The 18,530-nt window shown below is 41.1% G+C and overlaps 1 protein-coding gene across 1 annotated transcript; it reads right to left on the reverse strand.

The window, feature by feature from the left end:
- Nucleotides 1-11,881: 11,881 nt before the first annotated feature.
- GHSR (growth hormone secretagogue receptor) lies at nucleotides 11,882-18,038 on the reverse strand. Its single transcript, XM_003416235.4, has 2 exons — nucleotides 16,913-18,038; nucleotides 11,882-14,442 (listed from the first exon to the last, which is right to left on the reverse strand). Exons 1-2 carry the CDS (start codon nucleotides 17,706-17,708, stop codon nucleotides 14,138-14,140), a joined length of 1,101 nt encoding a protein of 366 aa, XP_003416283.1. The 5' UTR covers nucleotides 17,709-18,038; the 3' UTR covers nucleotides 11,882-14,137.
- Nucleotides 18,039-18,530: the final 492 nt, after the last annotated feature.

Here is an 18,530-nt window from a genome sequence, read left to right on the forward strand (position 1 = left end):
CCCTTTATTTCTGTTTCTTGCCTTATTGCTCTAAGACTTCCAACACAATGTTAAACAGGTGTGGTGATAAACAGCATCCTTCCCTTGTTCCTGTTCTCAAGAGGAATGTTTTCAGCCTCTCTCCACTGAGAACTATGTTGGCGGTTGGTTTTGCATATCCAAAACCCAGTGCCATCGAGTTGATTATGACTCATAGTGACCGTATGGGACAGAGATGCCCTTTATTATGTTGAGAAAGTTTCCTTCTATACATATTTTGAGAGTTTTTATCAGGAATGGATGTTGGACTTCATTGAATGCCTTTTCTGCATCAATTGAGATGATCATGTGATTCTTTTCTTTCCTTTTATTTATGTGGTGGATTACATTGATTGATTTTCTAATGTTGAACCATCCTTGCATACCTAGCATGAATCCTACTTGGTCATGGTATATTATTTTTTTGATATGCTGCTGATTTCTATTGGCTAGAATTTTGTTGAGAATTTTTGCATCTATATTCACGAGACATATTGTTAATTTTCTTTTTCTGTAGTGTCTTTGCCTGGTTTTGGTATCAGGGTTATGCTGGCTTCATAGAATGAATTCAGAAGTATCGCTTCCTTTTCTGTGTTCTGAAATAGTTTGAGTAGCACTGGTGTAAGCTCTTCTCTAAATGTTTGGTAGAATTCTGCAGTGAAGCCATCTGGGCCAGGGCTTTTTTTGGTTGGGAATTTTTATTACCTTTTCAATTTATTCTATCGTTATGGGTATGTTCAGATTTTCAGCATCATTTTGTGTTAGTTTGGGCAGGTAGTATGTCCCTAGAAATTTATCCATTTCCTCTAGGTTTTCAAATTTGTTGGAGTACAGTTTTTCATAATACTCTGTTATGATCCTTTTTATTTCAGTAGAGTCTGTTGTAATGTCCCCCATTTCATTTCTTATTCGGGTTATTTGCATCCTCTCCTGTTTTTCTTTTGTCAATTTGGCCAGTGGTTTGTTGATGTTTTTGATCCTTTCAAAGAACCAACTTTTGGTTTTGTTGGTTCTTTCTGTTGTTTTCCTATACTCTATTTCATTTATTTCTGCTCTGATCTTTATTATTTCCTTTTTTCTGGTGGCTGTGGGCTTCTTTTGCTGTTCTCTTTCTATTTGTTCAAGTCATGTAGCTAATGTTTTGATTTTGTCCCTTTCTTCTTTTTTTTGATGTGTGCGTCTAGTGCTATAAATTAGCTGCTGATATCTGCCTTTGCTGTAACCCAAAGGTTTTGGTATGCTGTGTTTTTATTCTCATTTGATTCTAGGAAATTTTTTATTCCATCTTTGATTTCTTCTCTTACCCAGTTGGAAACCCTGGTGGCATAGTGGTTAAGTGCTATGGCTGCTAACCAAGGAGTCAGCAGTTTGAATCTACCAGGCACTCCTTGGAAACCCTATGGGGCAGTTCTACTCTGTCCTGTTGGGTCGCTATGAGTCAGAATCAACTCGAGGGTAGTGGGTTGGTTTTTTGGTTTTGATTACCCAGTGGTTTTCAAGCAGGGTGTTACCTAGTTTCCATGTAATTGATTTTTTTTTCCTTGTTCTTCCTGTTGTTAATTTCTACTTTGATGGCATTGAGGTCAGAGAAGATACTTTGTATTATCTCAATGTTTCGGATTTTGTTGAGCGTTGCTCTGCGGCCTAAGATGTGGTCTGTTCTGGAGAACGTTCCATGTGTGTTCGAAAAGAACGTGTACTTTGCAGCTGTTGGGTGGAGTGTTCTATATATGCCTATGAGGTCAAGTTGGCTGATTGTGCTCTTTAGCTTTTCTGTATCTTTGTTTAGTTTCTTTCTAGATGTTCTATCCTTTACTGAGAGTTGTGTGTTGAAGTCTCCTGCTATTATTGTGGAACTGTCAATTTCTGTTTTCAGTGCTGTTAGAGTTTGTTTTATGTATTTTGGAGCCTTGTCATTGGGTGCATAGATGCTTATTATGGTTAAGTCTTCATGATGGATCTTCCCTTTAATCATTATATAGTGCCCTTCTTTGTCTGTTATGGTAGATTTTATTTTAAAGTCTACTTTAAGAGATCAGTATTGCCACTCCTGCTCTTTTTGGTAGTTACTTAATATATTTTTTCATCCTTTGATTTTTAATAAATTTACATCTTTGTTTCTAAGGTGTGTCTCTTGTAGACAGCATATTGATGGGTCCTGTTTTTTTAATCCATTCTGTCACTCTGCATCTATTTATGGTTGCATTTAGGCCATTTACATTCAGTGTAATTATTGATAGGTTTGAGTTTGTTGGTGTCATTTTGTAGTGGTTTTTTTTGTGTGTGGTGCTAACATTTTCTTTGTTCCTCTTACTCTCCTGTGCTGAGTTCCTTCTGTTCATGGATTTCTTTTTCATTTCTTCTGTTTTTATTGAGACTTTATTTTTTTCTTCTTCATTTTGATGAGTAGGTTTTTTTTTTTTAACTTTCTTTGTGGTTACCTTGAAATTTACCCTTATCTTCCTAAGTTTGAACCTGTCTATTATTACTTGGTATTGCCTTGCCTTCCTCACCATTAAAAAGTCCTATACCTATACCATTTATTCCCTTTTATTGTTCTGGCGCTGTTGTCATTTACAGACTAACCTCTCTGGTTCCCTGTTGCTATTCTTTTTGTTTTGGATAGTCTTTGAGAGTTCATTTCCTAGGTTGGTACCTGGCTGGTACAATCTTGCATCCTAGATTCAGGCTGTGGTCTGATGTTGTTTGTTCTCAGACTGAAGGACTCCATTTAATAATTCTTGTAAGCTTGGCTTGGTTTTTACATATTCCCTTAATTTCTGTTTATCTAAAAATGTCCTAATTCCACCACCATATTTGAATGAAAGTTTTGCAGGGTACATTATTCTTGGCTGGCATTTTTTTTTTTCTTTCAAGGTTTTATATATGTCATCCCATTGCCTTCTTGCCTGCATGGTTTCTGCCAAATAATCAGAGTTTAGTCTTATTGTTTCCCCTCTGTACGTGACTTTTGGTTTTTCTTGAGCTGCTTGCAGGATTTTTTCTTTGTCTTTGATTTCAGTGAGTGTGATTACAATAGGCCTTGGTGTTTTTCTTTTGGGGTCCATCCTATATGGGGTTTGTTGACTTCTTGGATGGTCAGCTTTTGATCTTTCAAGATATCAGGGAAGTTTTCAGTCAGCAATTCTTCAATGATCTTCTCTGTGTTTTCCATCTTCTCTCCCTCTTCTGGAACTCTGATCACTTGCACATTTTTGCTTTTGATTGTATCCCACATAATTCTCAGGGTTTCTTCATTCTTTTTCCTGATTTTTCCTCAGAGTTGTATCCAAGTGTTTGTCTTCAATTTTGCTGAATCTATTTTCTATAGTTTCAAACCTGCTCCTCAGCCCTTCTATGACACTGTCCACTTCCGAAATCTTGTTGTTTATCTTTTGGATTTCTAATTGTTGTTTTTGTATGATATCTATTTGTGAGTTTATTTTGGCATTTTGTTCCTGTATTACTTTCCTGAATTGTTCCATTTTTTTGTCTGTATTTTTCATGAATTTGTCTTCCTTTTAGATATATTTGTTTATTTTTTCCCCATTTTTGTCTGCTTTTTGCTTCAACTCTTGGATTGCTCTGAATATTAGACATTTGGATTCCCTGTCAGGTAGTTTTAGTGTCTTTTCTTCTACTGCAAAGTCATCTGGTAATTTATTTTGGACGCCTACTGGAACCATCCTGTCCTTTTTTTTTTTTTTTTTTTTTTTATTGTCTGCTGTCTTCGGGACATTCCGTAGTTATTTTCTTTGTTTCTTGATTGTAGATTTGTTTGTTCTGTGCTGCTTTTTTATTTTATTTGGTTATATCTGAGCAGGCAGGCTGTACATTCTTGGTTGTTTTCTCATCTGTAGTCACAATACTTTTCACCTCCTTGTCCAATGGGCGGGGCCAGTCAATCTGCTATGGTACAGCAGGGCAGGTCCAGCTGAAGCAGAGGGGCTGGGATGGGTTATTTGTGGCACACACAGCGTGGGCCAGGAATCAGTGCTGGGCAAGTTCTAGTAGGCCATGTCTGTGCTGCTCGGGGGTGTGATGTTCAGTGCATGGTGTAGGTAGGCAGGAAACAGGGGGAAGGTTGTGATGTGTGGTGCTAATAGGGGTGCAGGGAAGAGGAGAGAGAAACAGGAGTTAAAAACAAGCAAGCAAAGAAAGAAAAAAAAGTTCTAAGGGAGCTTACCACTGGAGTAGAGAGAAAAGAAACAGAGAAATGGAGAAAAGAAAAAGGGAAAAAGAAAGAAAAAATAACTAGATAAAAATTTGGAAAAGGAAAAAAGATAAGTCCCCAGGAGTCCCAGAATCCCACCAGTGGGGCTGCTAAGACTGGGGAAGTGGCTCCCAGACTGCACAGTATAGCCGGGCTAGAGGGGGTATAGATGTCACATAGCACCAGGTATTCAAGAGACAGGAAAAGAAGATAAGCGTAGAGAGATGAGAACTGAGAAATGAGGAAAGGCAGAAAGGGAAAAAGAGAGAGAAAAAGAAAAATGAAATGCCCCAGGGATCCCACCTTTGAGGCTGCACAGATTGGGGGAGTGGCTCCTAAGCCATGCAGTGCAGCCTGACTAGAAAAAAAAAAGGGGCTCCCAAACTATGAAAAGAAAGAGAAAACAAACAAAACAAAGTAGGACAAAGCAAAACAAGACACAAAAAAGCCCCAGGGATCCCACCAGCATAGTGTCATGGGCCGGGGAAGTGGTTCCCCAGTCAAGCGTGGCTTCACAGCCTTTCATGAAGAAGCAAAGATGGCACATGGAGCCAGGTGTTCCAGAGAAAGGAGGTGGAGGTGGTACCAGGTACAGAAGAAACCAAAAGAGACAAGAAGAACCAACACCAGCTCAGGAGCCCAGCCAGTGTGGGCAGGGTGAATCCAAGCAGCCTGAGGCCAAAGCAGTTGCCTCGCAGCCAAGAGACCGTGGCTGGCAGGAAACAGAGGCAGCCGAAGTGGGAAGGAAGAAGGCGGGGGCGGGGGGGCGGGGCGGTTAGGAAAGCATTTATCGCTTATTACTGGGTGCTCTGTCTCCTGCTGGGAACTTCACGAAGCTGCTTTCCCGTAGTCCCTGTCCGCAGATCTCCTATGTGGGTGGGGCAAATCCAAGCAGCACAGATGCTGCACTTCCCAGCCAGCCAAGCCACCACAGCCAGCCAGGAAGCTCAGAGGTAGGGCAGCAGGGAGAGAATGGGGGGTGGGAAAGCGTGTATGGCTGGTTACTGGGTGCTCTGTCTCCTGCGGGAGTTCCACGAAGCTGCTTTCCCATGCTCCCTGCCTGCTGATCCCCGACAGGAGTCCAAGATGGCGGATCCGTGCTGCGTTAACGATGGGGCCCTCCACAGGTATCTCTCCTCACTCTCTGTCCTCTATCAGTTTCTTATTCCATTTGGTCCTTGGCTGAACTCTTTATCACTTCATTTGACGCTTCAATTTCAGTAATGACATTTGTCTCTGTTTTACTTAGTGTTTTGGGTCTTTGCTATAGAGGGATGGGGGTGGTGCTTCTGTCTATGGTGCCATGTTTGCCGGAAGTCCCAGCGACTCTTGATTTCTTGACAGCTCCTTCCATGGTTGTTGATTGTGGATCCAAGAAAATGAAATCCTTGACAACCTCAATCTTTTCTCCGTTTATCACAGTGTTGCTTATTGGTCCAGTTGTGAGAGGTTTTGTTTTCTTTATGCGGAAGTGTAATCCATATTGAAGGCTGTGATCTTTGATATTCATCAGTAAGTGCTTCAAGTCCTCTTCACTTTCAGCAAGCAAGGTTGTGTCATCTGCGTAGCGCAGGTAGTTAATGAGTCTGCCTCCAATCCTGAAGCCCCACGCTTCTTCATATAGTCCAGCTTCTCAGAGTATTTGCTCAGCATACAGATTAAATAGGTATGGTGAAAGGATACAACCCTAACACACAGCTATCTTGACTTTAAACCATGCGATATCCCTTCGTTCTGTTCAAATGACTGCCTCTTGTTCTAAGTACAGTTTCCTCACTAGCACAATTAAGTGTTCTGGAATTCCCATTCTTCACAATGTTACCCATAATTTGTTATGATACACACAGTCGAATGCCTTAGCATAGTCAATAAAACACAAGTAAGCATCTTTCTGGTATTCTCCACTTTCAACCAGGATCCATCTGGTATCAACAATGATCCCTTTTGGTATCTATATATTTGCCTATTTCATGTAAATGGGGTCGTGTAATATTTGCCCTTTTGTGGCTGTCTTATCTCACTCTGCATAATGTTTTCAAGGTCCATCCATGTAGTAGCATGTATCAGGACTTCATTGTGGGGAGTCCTGAGCAGGCTTAAATGCTGGTGGGTAGCTGACAGCAGAGAGGAAAAGGATGAAGCTTCAGGAGAGGGGGGATAGTTCATAGGCAGTTAGAGGAGAAAGGAAGCAGAGAAGTGAAGGAAGAAATGGCTTTGTTTAGGATAGCAGATACCACTCCCGCTGTGACAGGAGAGGAGAGCAAAGGGCAGGTGCAGTTCCAGATGACCTTTTCCATGTGGCGAAAGAGCTAAGAGAGTTCTCAACTAATGACTTCTTTTTTCCTTTTTGAAGTAGAAGGCAAAGTTATCTGCTGAGAGACTGGGTGGTTTGAGGAGAATGGAGAAAGTTTAAAATAGATTCTGCGGAGAATAAGAAAGAGAGCTGACTAGGGAGAGATAGAGTGTTGATAGACCAAGAGCATATGTTTATCTTGAATTTTGGAGGCACCAAAGGCTTGGCTATGAGATGTTTCTCCATTGTCATTCAATGTGGCGGAGGATAGCTGGCTTGGCCTGGGACTGGTAATGGGATGGAAAACAGGCATGTGAATTGAGAACATTAACCAGAAAGCAACTAATGTGAGAGGTCATGGATTGGGTTAGGGTCATAGACAGGGGCGGATTATCTAATAGGCAAGGTAAGCATGGCACTTACCTTACTTACCAGATCATCTGTAGTGAACAATTTCACATTTTTCCACCACATCAAAGATTCTGCTTCTAGGTATGGCTGGCATCTGTCTCTGTCCCAACCTATAGCACCTTCCTACAGAATCAAAGCCTCTTTTCAAATTTACAATCCCTGACAGGGACGGATTATCCAGTGAACAAGGTAAACAAGGGCTTGTTTGTGCTTACTAATCTGTAGTGAACAATTTCACACGTTTTTCACCTTGCTTATTGTGTAATCCACCCCTGGACATGGGGATAGTGGGAACTGTTTGACTGGGAGAAAGTAGAGAGGTTGAACAACTTCTGTGTGAAGGGAATGCCAGCTGAGAGTCCTGGGATGGCTGTGGTCATAGAACGAGATGTTTTAAATGTAAGATTTCCTAGGAGGAGTAGTTCTACATGTCACAACAGTCCGATTCTGCATGCTAGGAGTGAGTAGCTGAAGTGGAGTAGAGGTAAAGCTCCAGGGAACTGAGAAGGCCAAGAACTGGAGATCAGTCTATCAGAGTCAAGGATCTATTGCTTGAGTGGACCAAACCTGGTAAGCAAATCGCCTTACAGGACTCAGTCTTCACAGGAGAGCTGTGTGTGCCACAGCAGTGATTCCTCACACAGTTATCATAGGTGCCAGGGGGAAAGGGTTTTTCTCACTCTCTTTGTCCTCTCTTTACCTATCAACTGTCCACATCTTGAAGCTTCCTGGGACAGATACAGAGATAGGAAGGGATAAACGAATCAAGAAACTGATAAAGAAGGGTCACACAGCCATTGAAATAATAGGATTCAGATGGCATTGACATTTATATATTCGACTCTTGCTCCTAGCTCCAAGCCTAAATGAAAATCTTTGCCCCATAACAACTGTGTTATGAGAGACCTTCTTAGGGCCTGCCACTGCTAGCACTGCCATGTAAGGATTTTTCCTTCATACAAGAAAGTATACAGGATTAATAGACAATAATAATTTCCCCAGAAGGAATCATCAAAATTAGAAAGTGCCTCAAAACCCTCTCCCTTACTCGTAGCAGATATCACTAACAGATCATGGCACTTGTTACTGCAGAAGTCAGATATAGCTTTAGAATTAGAGTGACTGTGAAATTCACTGGCCATACTGGGACTCTTTAGGGTATGAATAGAATGTACAATTATTGAAATATTTACTTACTGACTGACAAATTAGTTTTATTATATTGGTGGAACTATAAAATAGTTCTATTCATGAACTACTTTCAAAGTTTCTTCTACAAATAAAATCTGTATATATTAAAGCAAATTAAAGAAAATTATATTGATTTTCTGAATGTTGAAAATTATATAAACAGGAAAGTCAGCAAATTCTGAGAAAATGGAGTATATATTTTTTCTAATTAAAACATTTAATTTCAGTCCAATATTTTTAGATTTTGTCATTTTGCCCCCATTCAGAGTACCTTTCCATGATGAATATTTTGACAAGACAAAACTTGTTGAATAATTTGACTCTGTGATTCTTTTGAATGTTTCACAATATTTATATCTTAGGAAATAGTCAAAACAACCAAGCAGTTACCATCAAATTCATTCTAACTTGTGACATGTCAGAGTAGAACTGTGTTCCACAGGGTTTTCAGTGGCTGATTTTTTGGAAGTAGATTTCTGGGTCTTTCTTCCAAGGTACCTCTGGGTACACTCGAACCTCCAAACTTTTAGTTAGCACTGAGCACATTAACTATTTGCATCACCCAGGGCCTACTAGGAAATAAAAATCCATTGCTGTTGAGTCGATTCTGACTCATAGCAACTGCATATGACAAAGTAGAACTGCCCCATAGAGTTTTCTTGGCTGTAATTTTTACTGAAGTAGATTGCCAGACCTTTCTCCCATTTAGCAGCCAAGTGCTTAAACATTTGTGCCACCTGGGCTCCTTGTTAACAGCATGCATGTATGGTTTTGTAATACAGAGAACATGTTGAATTTTTGCACTGTGACTTCCTTTTCTGAGATTATGCCCTTTCTCCTTTTGTAAAGTTAGTGTTATTTTTAGGTTAAAATGATGGTGTTAATGGGTGGTAGAGTTTTTTCAAGTCCCTTAATTGATGAATAAAAGTTGGGCACTTTTATTGGTCCCCCGATTTTAGCTTTAAATTTCATTGGTCGCTAGGATCCATACGTCTGGAAGCTAATGCCCAGGTTGCACATAATCCAGTGTTTGGATCTCCATTTGTCCAGCCAACATTCAGTGAGGGACTGCTAAGCGCGAGATGAACAGGAACCCTTCCCTTATCTCAGAGAGCTTGACGTCTGGTGAGGTGCACATTAGTGCAACACCGTGAAGGAAACATGGGCTCTGTGGCAGACAGGCTGTAAGGGCTCAGAGAGATGGGGGAGAGCATGACGATCACAGTTCATCACAGGCTTCCTCTCACTTCTTAATACATACAGGAATTGTTAAACTTTTTTAAAATATTGGAGCCCTTGGGGGAATAACAGTCACTGCAACAACAGCACACACCTCCTCACAGCAGCAAAATAGGTATTTCAGAAACTAAAAGGACAAAATAGAGCTGAACTAGGACAGGATTGGAAGTAAAAGGTCACAGACACAACGTTTCATAACAGTAAGTGGATGAAATTAGCTATATGCTTTTAAAAGATATTTATTAAACATTGCTTTAGCCAAGAATACGCAAAGGAAGGACAACCAACTCCTGATTCCATAAGACAGGTACATGAGAGCTACAGTGAGCTCTTCTTTCACATTCACAAAAAGCTTAAATGAAAAGAATCATAAGCCAAAACATTATCAGTGACACCCATATTATAACATGAATTGACCCAGTATTAAATTCCATATAGACCAAGAATACATTTTATATCAGTGAAGCAGGAGACTACGTGGTTTGGTTATATTTTATATGGGTGGGTGTTCTCTAGCGTAGTAAACCTATAGTGTTAAAAGTGAAAAATAAAGAGACTTATGCATTTTTGCCGTTTGAGCCAGAGAAAAGTTTTCGATTAGAGATGGTAAAACCACAGAAAACCTTTCTAACTCTTCTTCCCCCAGTGCCTTCTCTGGGGCAGGGGAGAAGGGAATTCTTCTGGAAGGAACATTTGTAAACATTTTGACAGCTTTTTCTGAGCATTTATATGAGATGGACTTTGCGAGTTTTGAGGGTCCTTGTCGGTTGCCTGAGCAAGGACCCTTGAACAAAGGTTCACAGCATAAAATATTCATTGGCATTCCAGCAAATATCCAGGTAATTAGGCGGGACGTATGACATGACAGCTCTGGTTTTTTAGATGATGATAATTCTACCAATCAAACAACAAGTCTTCAGCATCCTGTGAGTTGGAGTTCAAGGCGAAAAACACAGAAATCAGCCTGATCCAAACCTTCTCCCTCACCTGCTTCACTCTTAGATTATTGCCCAAAATTAACATGACTGAATTCATGTAATGTGACAAAATAATTGGTGCACGCTTAATGCAGCTACAGTGTCACCAGCACTTTGTCTTCTGTTGATGATGACTTGGGGTTCATGCTCCGGATAAAAAATATTTGTTTTATCAATTCATGGAATTAACCTGTCACTAATTACCTAGTTAGGTTACAATTGCATTTATCTTGACTAGCGTTGCAGTTTAAATTGCAAAGAAATCATCTGAGAATCATTAAATAATGAACCCTGTTAGGCATGGTTTACATGTGATATTTAAATGACATTATTTTCACCAGGCACAGTGTTTCTGCAAGCAGAAAGCTCTATTCTATTCACTTAGACATTGTGTCAAGAAATTTTGATATATATAAATATGTATTTCACATTTTAAACATGAACACAGTGCTTTTTAAAAGACAAAGGTGTGTTTTCAGGCACCAGTCTTACCAAAAAAATCTCACAGTTGTGTGTTTCTTTTTTTTAATGTTAAATTCAAGTTGGTGGATAGATGAAAACGGCAAAAGTAATTAAAATTGTCAAAGTAGAACTAAAAATTATAAATATTTTGAAATGACCTCAAATTCTTAACAAAAGCGTTAACATGAAAAGGTCAAAACCCATCACAGCAACCCTCACTGCAACAAAAAGATGGCTCTAAAGAATGATCTTCAAGGTCTGGCCAGGGACTGGAAATGTTTCTAAATCTCATTACCACAAAATTTCCAGCTCTAACTAGCTTAGAGCAATGAATATTTTCTTTAAAACAATTATTTAAAAGTCCTTGCTCATGTAACAGTCACTTCCTATAATGAAAATGACTCAACCCTTGACTTTGTGACGTAGCGTGAGCTGTGGTGACAGAAACCTCATTGCTGGATAATCAGGAAAATGGAAACACAGGTTAAAATAGAAACCAATTCCTTTACTTTCCCTCCATTAGTGAAGAGTGCTTACCTTCATTAATTACCACCAGCAGACACATGAGCTACATCTCCGAGTTGGACTGGTTTGTATAGGAGCAGCTCACTTGAACTTACTTAGAGCCCCAAACACAAGAGTACAGCCCTTTGAAATTCTGGGGAACAATTTATCCAGTGTCTACTGGAGAGGTTTACTTCACAGACATAAAGGTATTTATCAGTTACCCACTGCAACGTAACACATAAGTGACCATGAGCTCACTAAGGACAGAATCTTTGTTTTATTAATCCCCAGAATTCAGGACATGCTAGGCACATCATAAATGCTTGCAAAGTGATGGACTTTTAGAAACAATTTTTCTAAGTGCAAATTCCTCTTTTCCCTGAGTCTTAAATAATGTGTGGAGTATGAGGCTATAAATAAAGTTACAAACAATAAAACGACAATGGTACGATAAGAGGACAAATTAAAGATCCTTTTTATGGGAACATATCCTCTAAAATCCCAGATTAATGCCAGCAAAGAACAATGGTGGGCCTCGAACTGTTCCCTGGAAGCGAGTTAGGCCAAGTCTATGGGCATGAAATCGACTTGATGGCAGTGGGTTTGGTTTGGTTTTTTTATGGGCATGAACTCGTGAGAGACCACCACTGAATAGGCTAAGCAACTAATTAGAAGTTAGATTTGTTTTTATCCAAAGCAATCAATTGTGTGGTGGAGGTCAAGCTTTTTAAGCTTGTTTCCTCTTCAATTAGATACATTTGCAGACAAAATTCTAAGACTTTAGAATGCTGAATTACTTCTTTGAGATTTGCTGATCGCTATTTAGGACATCAGTGCTGAATGTCCTAATTACTATCCTACAGGCTTCAATGAGTCAGCGTACTTTTTGAAAATACTGGTGTGATGTGACAAGAATTAACTGAATAATCAATTTGCTAAAGTTCAGCATTTAGACAAAATTAATGGTGAAGTTTTAGTGTCAGATGGATTTCAGAGAGATTTCTCTAGAGAGAATTAGGATTGTGTCAATTGATTATTTCAGCTCAATACTCTTTCCCTTTGGTGGGGAAAATTTGGTAATTTTGTGGTAATTTTCCTTAATCAGCTCCATAATTGAACCAAAAACATCAAGTAGAAACTGCTTATATGACATAGTAGTGTACAGGATTAAAAAGAAATCATTTTTGGAATAAAGTATTTAATATGAACCAAAAGGTCAGCAGTTCGAATCTACCAACTGCTCTTTGGAAACCCTATGGGACAGCTCTGCTCTATCCTATAGGGTTGCTATGAGTTGGTATCCACCCATGGAAATGTTTTTTTTTTTTTTTAAATATGTAAGGAGTTGACACTACAGACAGCAATGTCAATATAAATGAAAATTTGAGATTTATAACCAAAATATACAATATTTAGCTGAAGGTGTCTAATCATTCCTAATCATGACTAAGAGGGAGACTGGAAATCCTTGTAAACATATCTATCAGATAAGCAGTGGGGTGTTAACAGCCAAACTAATTTGGAGAGAGGAAAAGGCAGAGGCATTTTGAAATAAATGGCTAAAAGATTTTGAAAAGTTTTGAGCATCAATAAATGGTAGCATTTAAGGAAGTCTGAATTTTTCACATGCAAATGCCTTCACCAATTAAAAAAATTTCTTTCTTTGTTAAGTCCAGGAAGCTTTCTGAAGTAAGTTATGAATTATACCCAGGTTATTTTTTTTTTAGTTCCCTTATTTTTTTTTAGTAGTTGGCTTAAGTATTTCTGTTAGGCCAATAAGGCAGTTTGTGATTACCTACAATTTTTATTAACAGTTCACTTCCTAAATATTAATATAGGCAGTTCAACTTAAAATATACCTTATATTTCATATCCAGTTTTTACCAGCATGATGAATAGAACATTTAGGTATCATTTTTACGAATCCTTTCTCTAACACTTTACTATGTGAATTTCATCATTAAAACATTTCAGGGAAAGAGTCTATATTTTAAAGTTTTTCATGTAAGCTTAAATAATAAATTTGTATATACTCTAGAGCTACACTGCCCAATAGGGTAGCTACTAGCCACAGTTGGCTATGGAATGCTTGAAATGTGGCTAAGGAATGGAATTTTAAAATATTAATTTAAATTTAAAAACATATAGTCATTTTATTTACTGGAAAACTTTTAAGCATTTTAGACAATATGGGTATATGAATCTACTTTTTCATCTGTGAATTTTATCTAAATATGTCAAATATTATTGACTAAGACTTAATGCCCACATTGAGATGTGCTGTGTTTGTAAGAAAACACACCAGATTTCAAAGGCTTAGTAAAAAAGAGTAAACATTAATAATTTTTATATCAATTACTTATATGGCTTATATTACACTTTTCTTGGACAGCACTGCTCTAGAGCTAAATGAAAATTGTTGATTTTTAAGTCATGTTTTAAAATTTTTATTTTAATGTCATTCTTTTAACCCAATAATTTTGTCCCTATGAAAAAGTAAATCATATTTAGAATTTACCCACAAAGAAGTGCCCTAACTGCCCACTCTGCAGCATCTCTCTCCAAATTGCAAAGCCCTTGCCAACAGCAGAATGCAAAATCATAGGCAGTGAATATGCAGAAATAGTGTATGAGAGCACTGATGAGTGTGCAATCAAATCAAACTGCTCACGCTCCGCAAATCCTATCTTTTCTTCCCTCTCAACTGATTCCAGATCTATGTGTCCCCTAATTCCAAAATTAACCTTCACCTTCCTCCCAGGTTCTGCTGTGCATGGCTTCCGGTTTAGAATAATAAGCGATGACTTTGCTCAGCAGCGTGCTCGGTCATGTATTAATACTAGATTCTGTCCAGGCCCGAGAACTTTCATCCTTCAGAGTGGAGAGCTTCCTCTGGGAGAAGGGTTCGAATCCCAGAAGTCTGAACACTGCCACTCGGTATTTCTTGGACATGATGTTGTACAGGATGGGGTTGATGGCAGCGCTGAGGTAGAAGAGGACAAAGGACACCAAGTTGCAATACTGGCTGATCTGGGCAATCTCCAGGGAGCCCGGCTCGAAGGACTTGGAAAATAAGTATCGACCAACATGGAAGGGCAGCCAGCAGAGGATGAAAGCAAATACCACTACAGCTAAAAGGACAACGAGAGAGATAGCATCAGGTCAAGAAATGTCATAGCAAGTGACATTCTTTTTTAAGAAATAGCTTTGCTTTGATTAGCTGTGGTATGATCATTGACTGAAACAACATTCCTACATTTTAAGGAAGATTGACTCTATCTGGACCAACAGTTCAACTGATTTTACTAAGCTTCTTAGCCATTTCTGTTTAACAATTATTTGGGTGATTTGATTGATTCGAGTCAGCATATCGATTGGCTTAACAGAGTGAACAATTTATCCAAAACATTTCACCATTTTATGTATGTTAGATACAACCAAATATATATGAGGTGAGATGGTTGTTGTTAACCATGGTTGTATAGCAGAATTTTCTGGGTGGCTTTTTATAAAATACAGATTCCCTGGATGTAATATAGATTCTCTAAATTTTAATCTTTAGGAAGAAGACCAGGGTACCTTTTTTGTTGTTCTTTTCTCCTTCCTTCCTTCTTTCTAAAGTTTCACAGAGAACTGAATTTATAGCCAGGGTTGGGAACCACTGAGATGGATGATTCTATGCTGCTTAGAAGAGACATATGCGAGACATAAAGGGGCCTAAAACCAACTAACATTAATTATCATCCATCCAAGTCTTCATTTTACCTATTTAAGCTATCTTTTCAAGATCTCTAAATTTTTGGATTAAGTTTTTAAAATTCAGAAATCATAGGAAAATAACACAAAGTAACATTTTAGCCCCTGGACCACTTTAGTGAATCTCTTTGAGTTGTCAAGGCGAAAGGAAATTAACACTTGTGTTGAGACACCAATGAGGATAAATAGCAGCCTAAGCAAAAAAAAAAAAACCTGCTGCCCTGAGTCCATTCCGACTCATAGAGACCCTATAGGACAAAGTAGAACTGCCCCATAGAATTTCCAAGGAGCGCCTGGTGGATCTGAACTGTTGACCTTTTGGTTAGCAGCTGTGGCACTTAACCACTATACCACCAGGGTTTCCAATTAACAGGCTACATAATAAAATTAGAGAAAATTATTAAACATCCTCAAAACTAAATTGCAAAGTAGCAACTGGACTCCACAGTAGTAACCTGAATCTCGTGGGTAAGAGCTTAGAATCCCCTGGAGGGGACTAGTGGGTTTACAACCCATGAGTCATATCATGAAAATTGCTGATCTAGAAAATGAAAATATTTGACGTTCCTTGAATAAACTCTGGCAATTTAATATGTAGGATTCTAGGAATCATAAAATTGTAAATATGAAATTGCCCTGAAATTACTTCTAAGAAGCAGTAAATATGCAAATAAATATAAAATGTAAACTATAGTGTCCAAATAATAAAATACAGAGATCCTGGTTTTGAAACAGCATGTAGAATTAATATTTTGCCTGAATGTGGACACATTTTGTATTCACCTGGAGCAAACACGTATACTTAAAGAATTTGAATTCAGATGATAAATAGCACACCCAGTCATTGGACACTCTCTAAAGGGCCACAGGAAGGGTCCTAACTACTGTCAACTTCCACAAAGTCTCCTTTCCTTGTGTTGGAGGCCTGCCTCTCCTAGCTCATCCTAGCCTATCCCACCTGGAGAGACAGGTAATCATGAAAACAAACTGAGAAGACTCCAGCACTTCCTCTCAAAGCTGTGTAAATAGCAGCAGGGTAAACAGAATGGATGCAAGTATCTGAAAAACACAGGGCAGAAGACAAATCGCAGTAGTGCAAGAAAAATAAATCATCTCTGATAGAATTATCCAAGTTGCTTATGTCTTTGGTTAAATTTACCACTGAATACTTTCTAAATTCCCTGACTGCTTTTCTCGATGTAACCTACAGATCCACAAACTCTCTATGAGGCAGGAAGCTTTACATCCCCTTTCACACTTAAAGACAACAATAGATTTTCTAGAATATCTGAGTTTTGAAGCAAAGTTTAGGAGCGATATAAACCTATTTTAGGGAAATGCAAAGGTGGGACATTTTTCCATCAAAGAGGGAAAGGATCGTGGACAGGAAGAAGAGACACAAAGAATTAGAGGCCAAAAGAGAGAGAGAAGACAGTGAAGGAGACGGAGGGAAGGAGGAAGGGAGGAAGGGAGAGAAAGGGAGAGGTTAGAGAGAGCGTCAAGATAATGACAGAGATATACAGAGGGACTGAAGGAGACGAACAGGGGGAGAGAAAGAAAGGAAAGAAACAGTGGAAGAGAAGGAGGTGGGGGGGCGGGGAGATGAGGGAGAGCGAGGGAGCTCAAAAAAGGAAGAAACGGGACATACATATAGAGAGAGAAACTGAGAGACCAAAAAAGAGAGAAACAGGAGAGAGAGAGCAATTAAGAGAGACATACAGAGAATCAGAGACTGAGAGAGAGACAGGAGAGAAGGGCAGAGACTCAGGGAAAAAGAGAAGGAATGAGGAGGGGAAAAGGGAGGAGAGAACCAGAGAAAGAGTCCGAGGGTGCGCTGAGACCCACCCAGCATTTTCACGGTTTGCTTGTGGTTCTGGTCCCTGAGCGAGGCGCCCACTGCCGCGTCGCCGCGCCCCCTGCGCCACAGCTTCCTGCCGATGAGGCTGTAAAGCACAGTGAGGCAGAAGACAGGCAGAAAGAAGAAGATGCTGGACACCCATACCATGACCGTGAGCAGCCCGGAGCGCACCGCGAACTCGGTGGCGCGGCACTCGTTGGTGTCCCGTGGGTCGGTGCCGTTCTCATGCTCCACCCCAACCAGCACAAAGATGGGGCCGGCGCTGCAGAAGGCCACGGCCCATATGATCAGGATGACCAACTTCACCCGGCCCTTGGTGACCACCACCTTGGCCCGCAGCGGAAAGCAGATGGCGAAGTAGCGCTCGATGCTGAGCGCGGTGATGGTGAGCACCGTGGCATAGGTGCAGCTCTCGCTGACGAACTGGAAGAGTTTGCACAGCAGGTCTCCAAAGTTCCAGGGTCGGTACTGCCAGAGGCGGACGAGGTCGAGGGGCATGCAGAGGAAGATGAGCAGGTCGGAGAAGGCCATGCTGGACAGGTAGAGGTTGGTGGTGGTGCGCAGCTCACGGGAGCGCGATACCACCACCATGGTGAGCAGGTTGCCCGCGATGCCCACCACGAAGAGCGCCACGCAGGTGGCGGTGACTCCGGCCAGCAGCGGCGCGGGGAAGAGCGGCAGCACCTCGTCGGCCAGCGAGTCGTTGTCGCGGGACTCCTCCCAGTCCAGGTCCTCCTGCGTGAGGTTGGACCCCGGCTCCTCGCTCGGCGTGGTGTTCCACATGCTGCCTCCTCGGCTTCACCGGCGCCGGGCTCTGGGAGGCGGCTGTGCTGCGAGGCTGGGTCGTGCTGGTCCGGGAGAAGGTCCCTTCAGGCCCAGCAGAGTCCGAGGGAGAGGCGGGCGGGAGCGCAGGGAGGATGCTTGGAGAAAAAAAAGAATCGAAGTAAGGGACAGAAGCCGAGGGAGAAGGTGGAACAGGGAAGAGAGTGAGACGTGGAGATGGGGACTGGTTGAGAGAGGGACAGAGAGTGACCCAGCGGTCACCACCGCCCTCTCTGGCACCTCCCCTTGCCCCCGCCCTCTCCCCTAAAGTGCTTCTTTCCCAACCCAACATCTGGTCTGCCCCCACTCACGTACCTGTCACCGACGCCGCCCCGCCAGCCCGGCCTCCCGGGCGCGTTCTTGCTCCAGCTCCATCTAGCACTTCCCAAAGCGCCAGGGAGTGGAGGACAGCGGAAAGCACGCGCTGGGGAGCCGGGAGCGCGGGGGGAACTGTGTTCCGATCCTTGGGCGCTGCCGGGCTAGTGTGGCCTGGAAAAGCGGGTCACACTCGGGAGGGTGGGGGTAAGGGGACCGCGGCAGCGGCAGGGGCAATGCGGTCAGCAGCCCGGACTTGTGTTCTTCCTTGACGAGGGGTTGAGTTGGCTAGGAACAGCAAGCATGAGGGCGAGTAGAATGAAATAGAGAGGGATCGCTTGTTTGCTTCAGTGTGCACCTGGAAAGAGTTTCAGCCCGTCCTAGAGCCTTTTATTCTTTTAGCTAGGAGAAACTGAGGCTCAGAGAAGTAGGGTCACTTGTCCAAGGTCACGCAACAAGTTAGGGGCT

This window comes from Loxodonta africana, chromosome 23 (assembly GCF_030014295.1).
Source record: "Loxodonta africana isolate mLoxAfr1 chromosome 23, mLoxAfr1.hap2, whole genome shotgun sequence".
NCBI classification, from domain to species: Eukaryota; Metazoa; Chordata; class Mammalia; order Proboscidea; family Elephantidae; genus Loxodonta; species Loxodonta africana.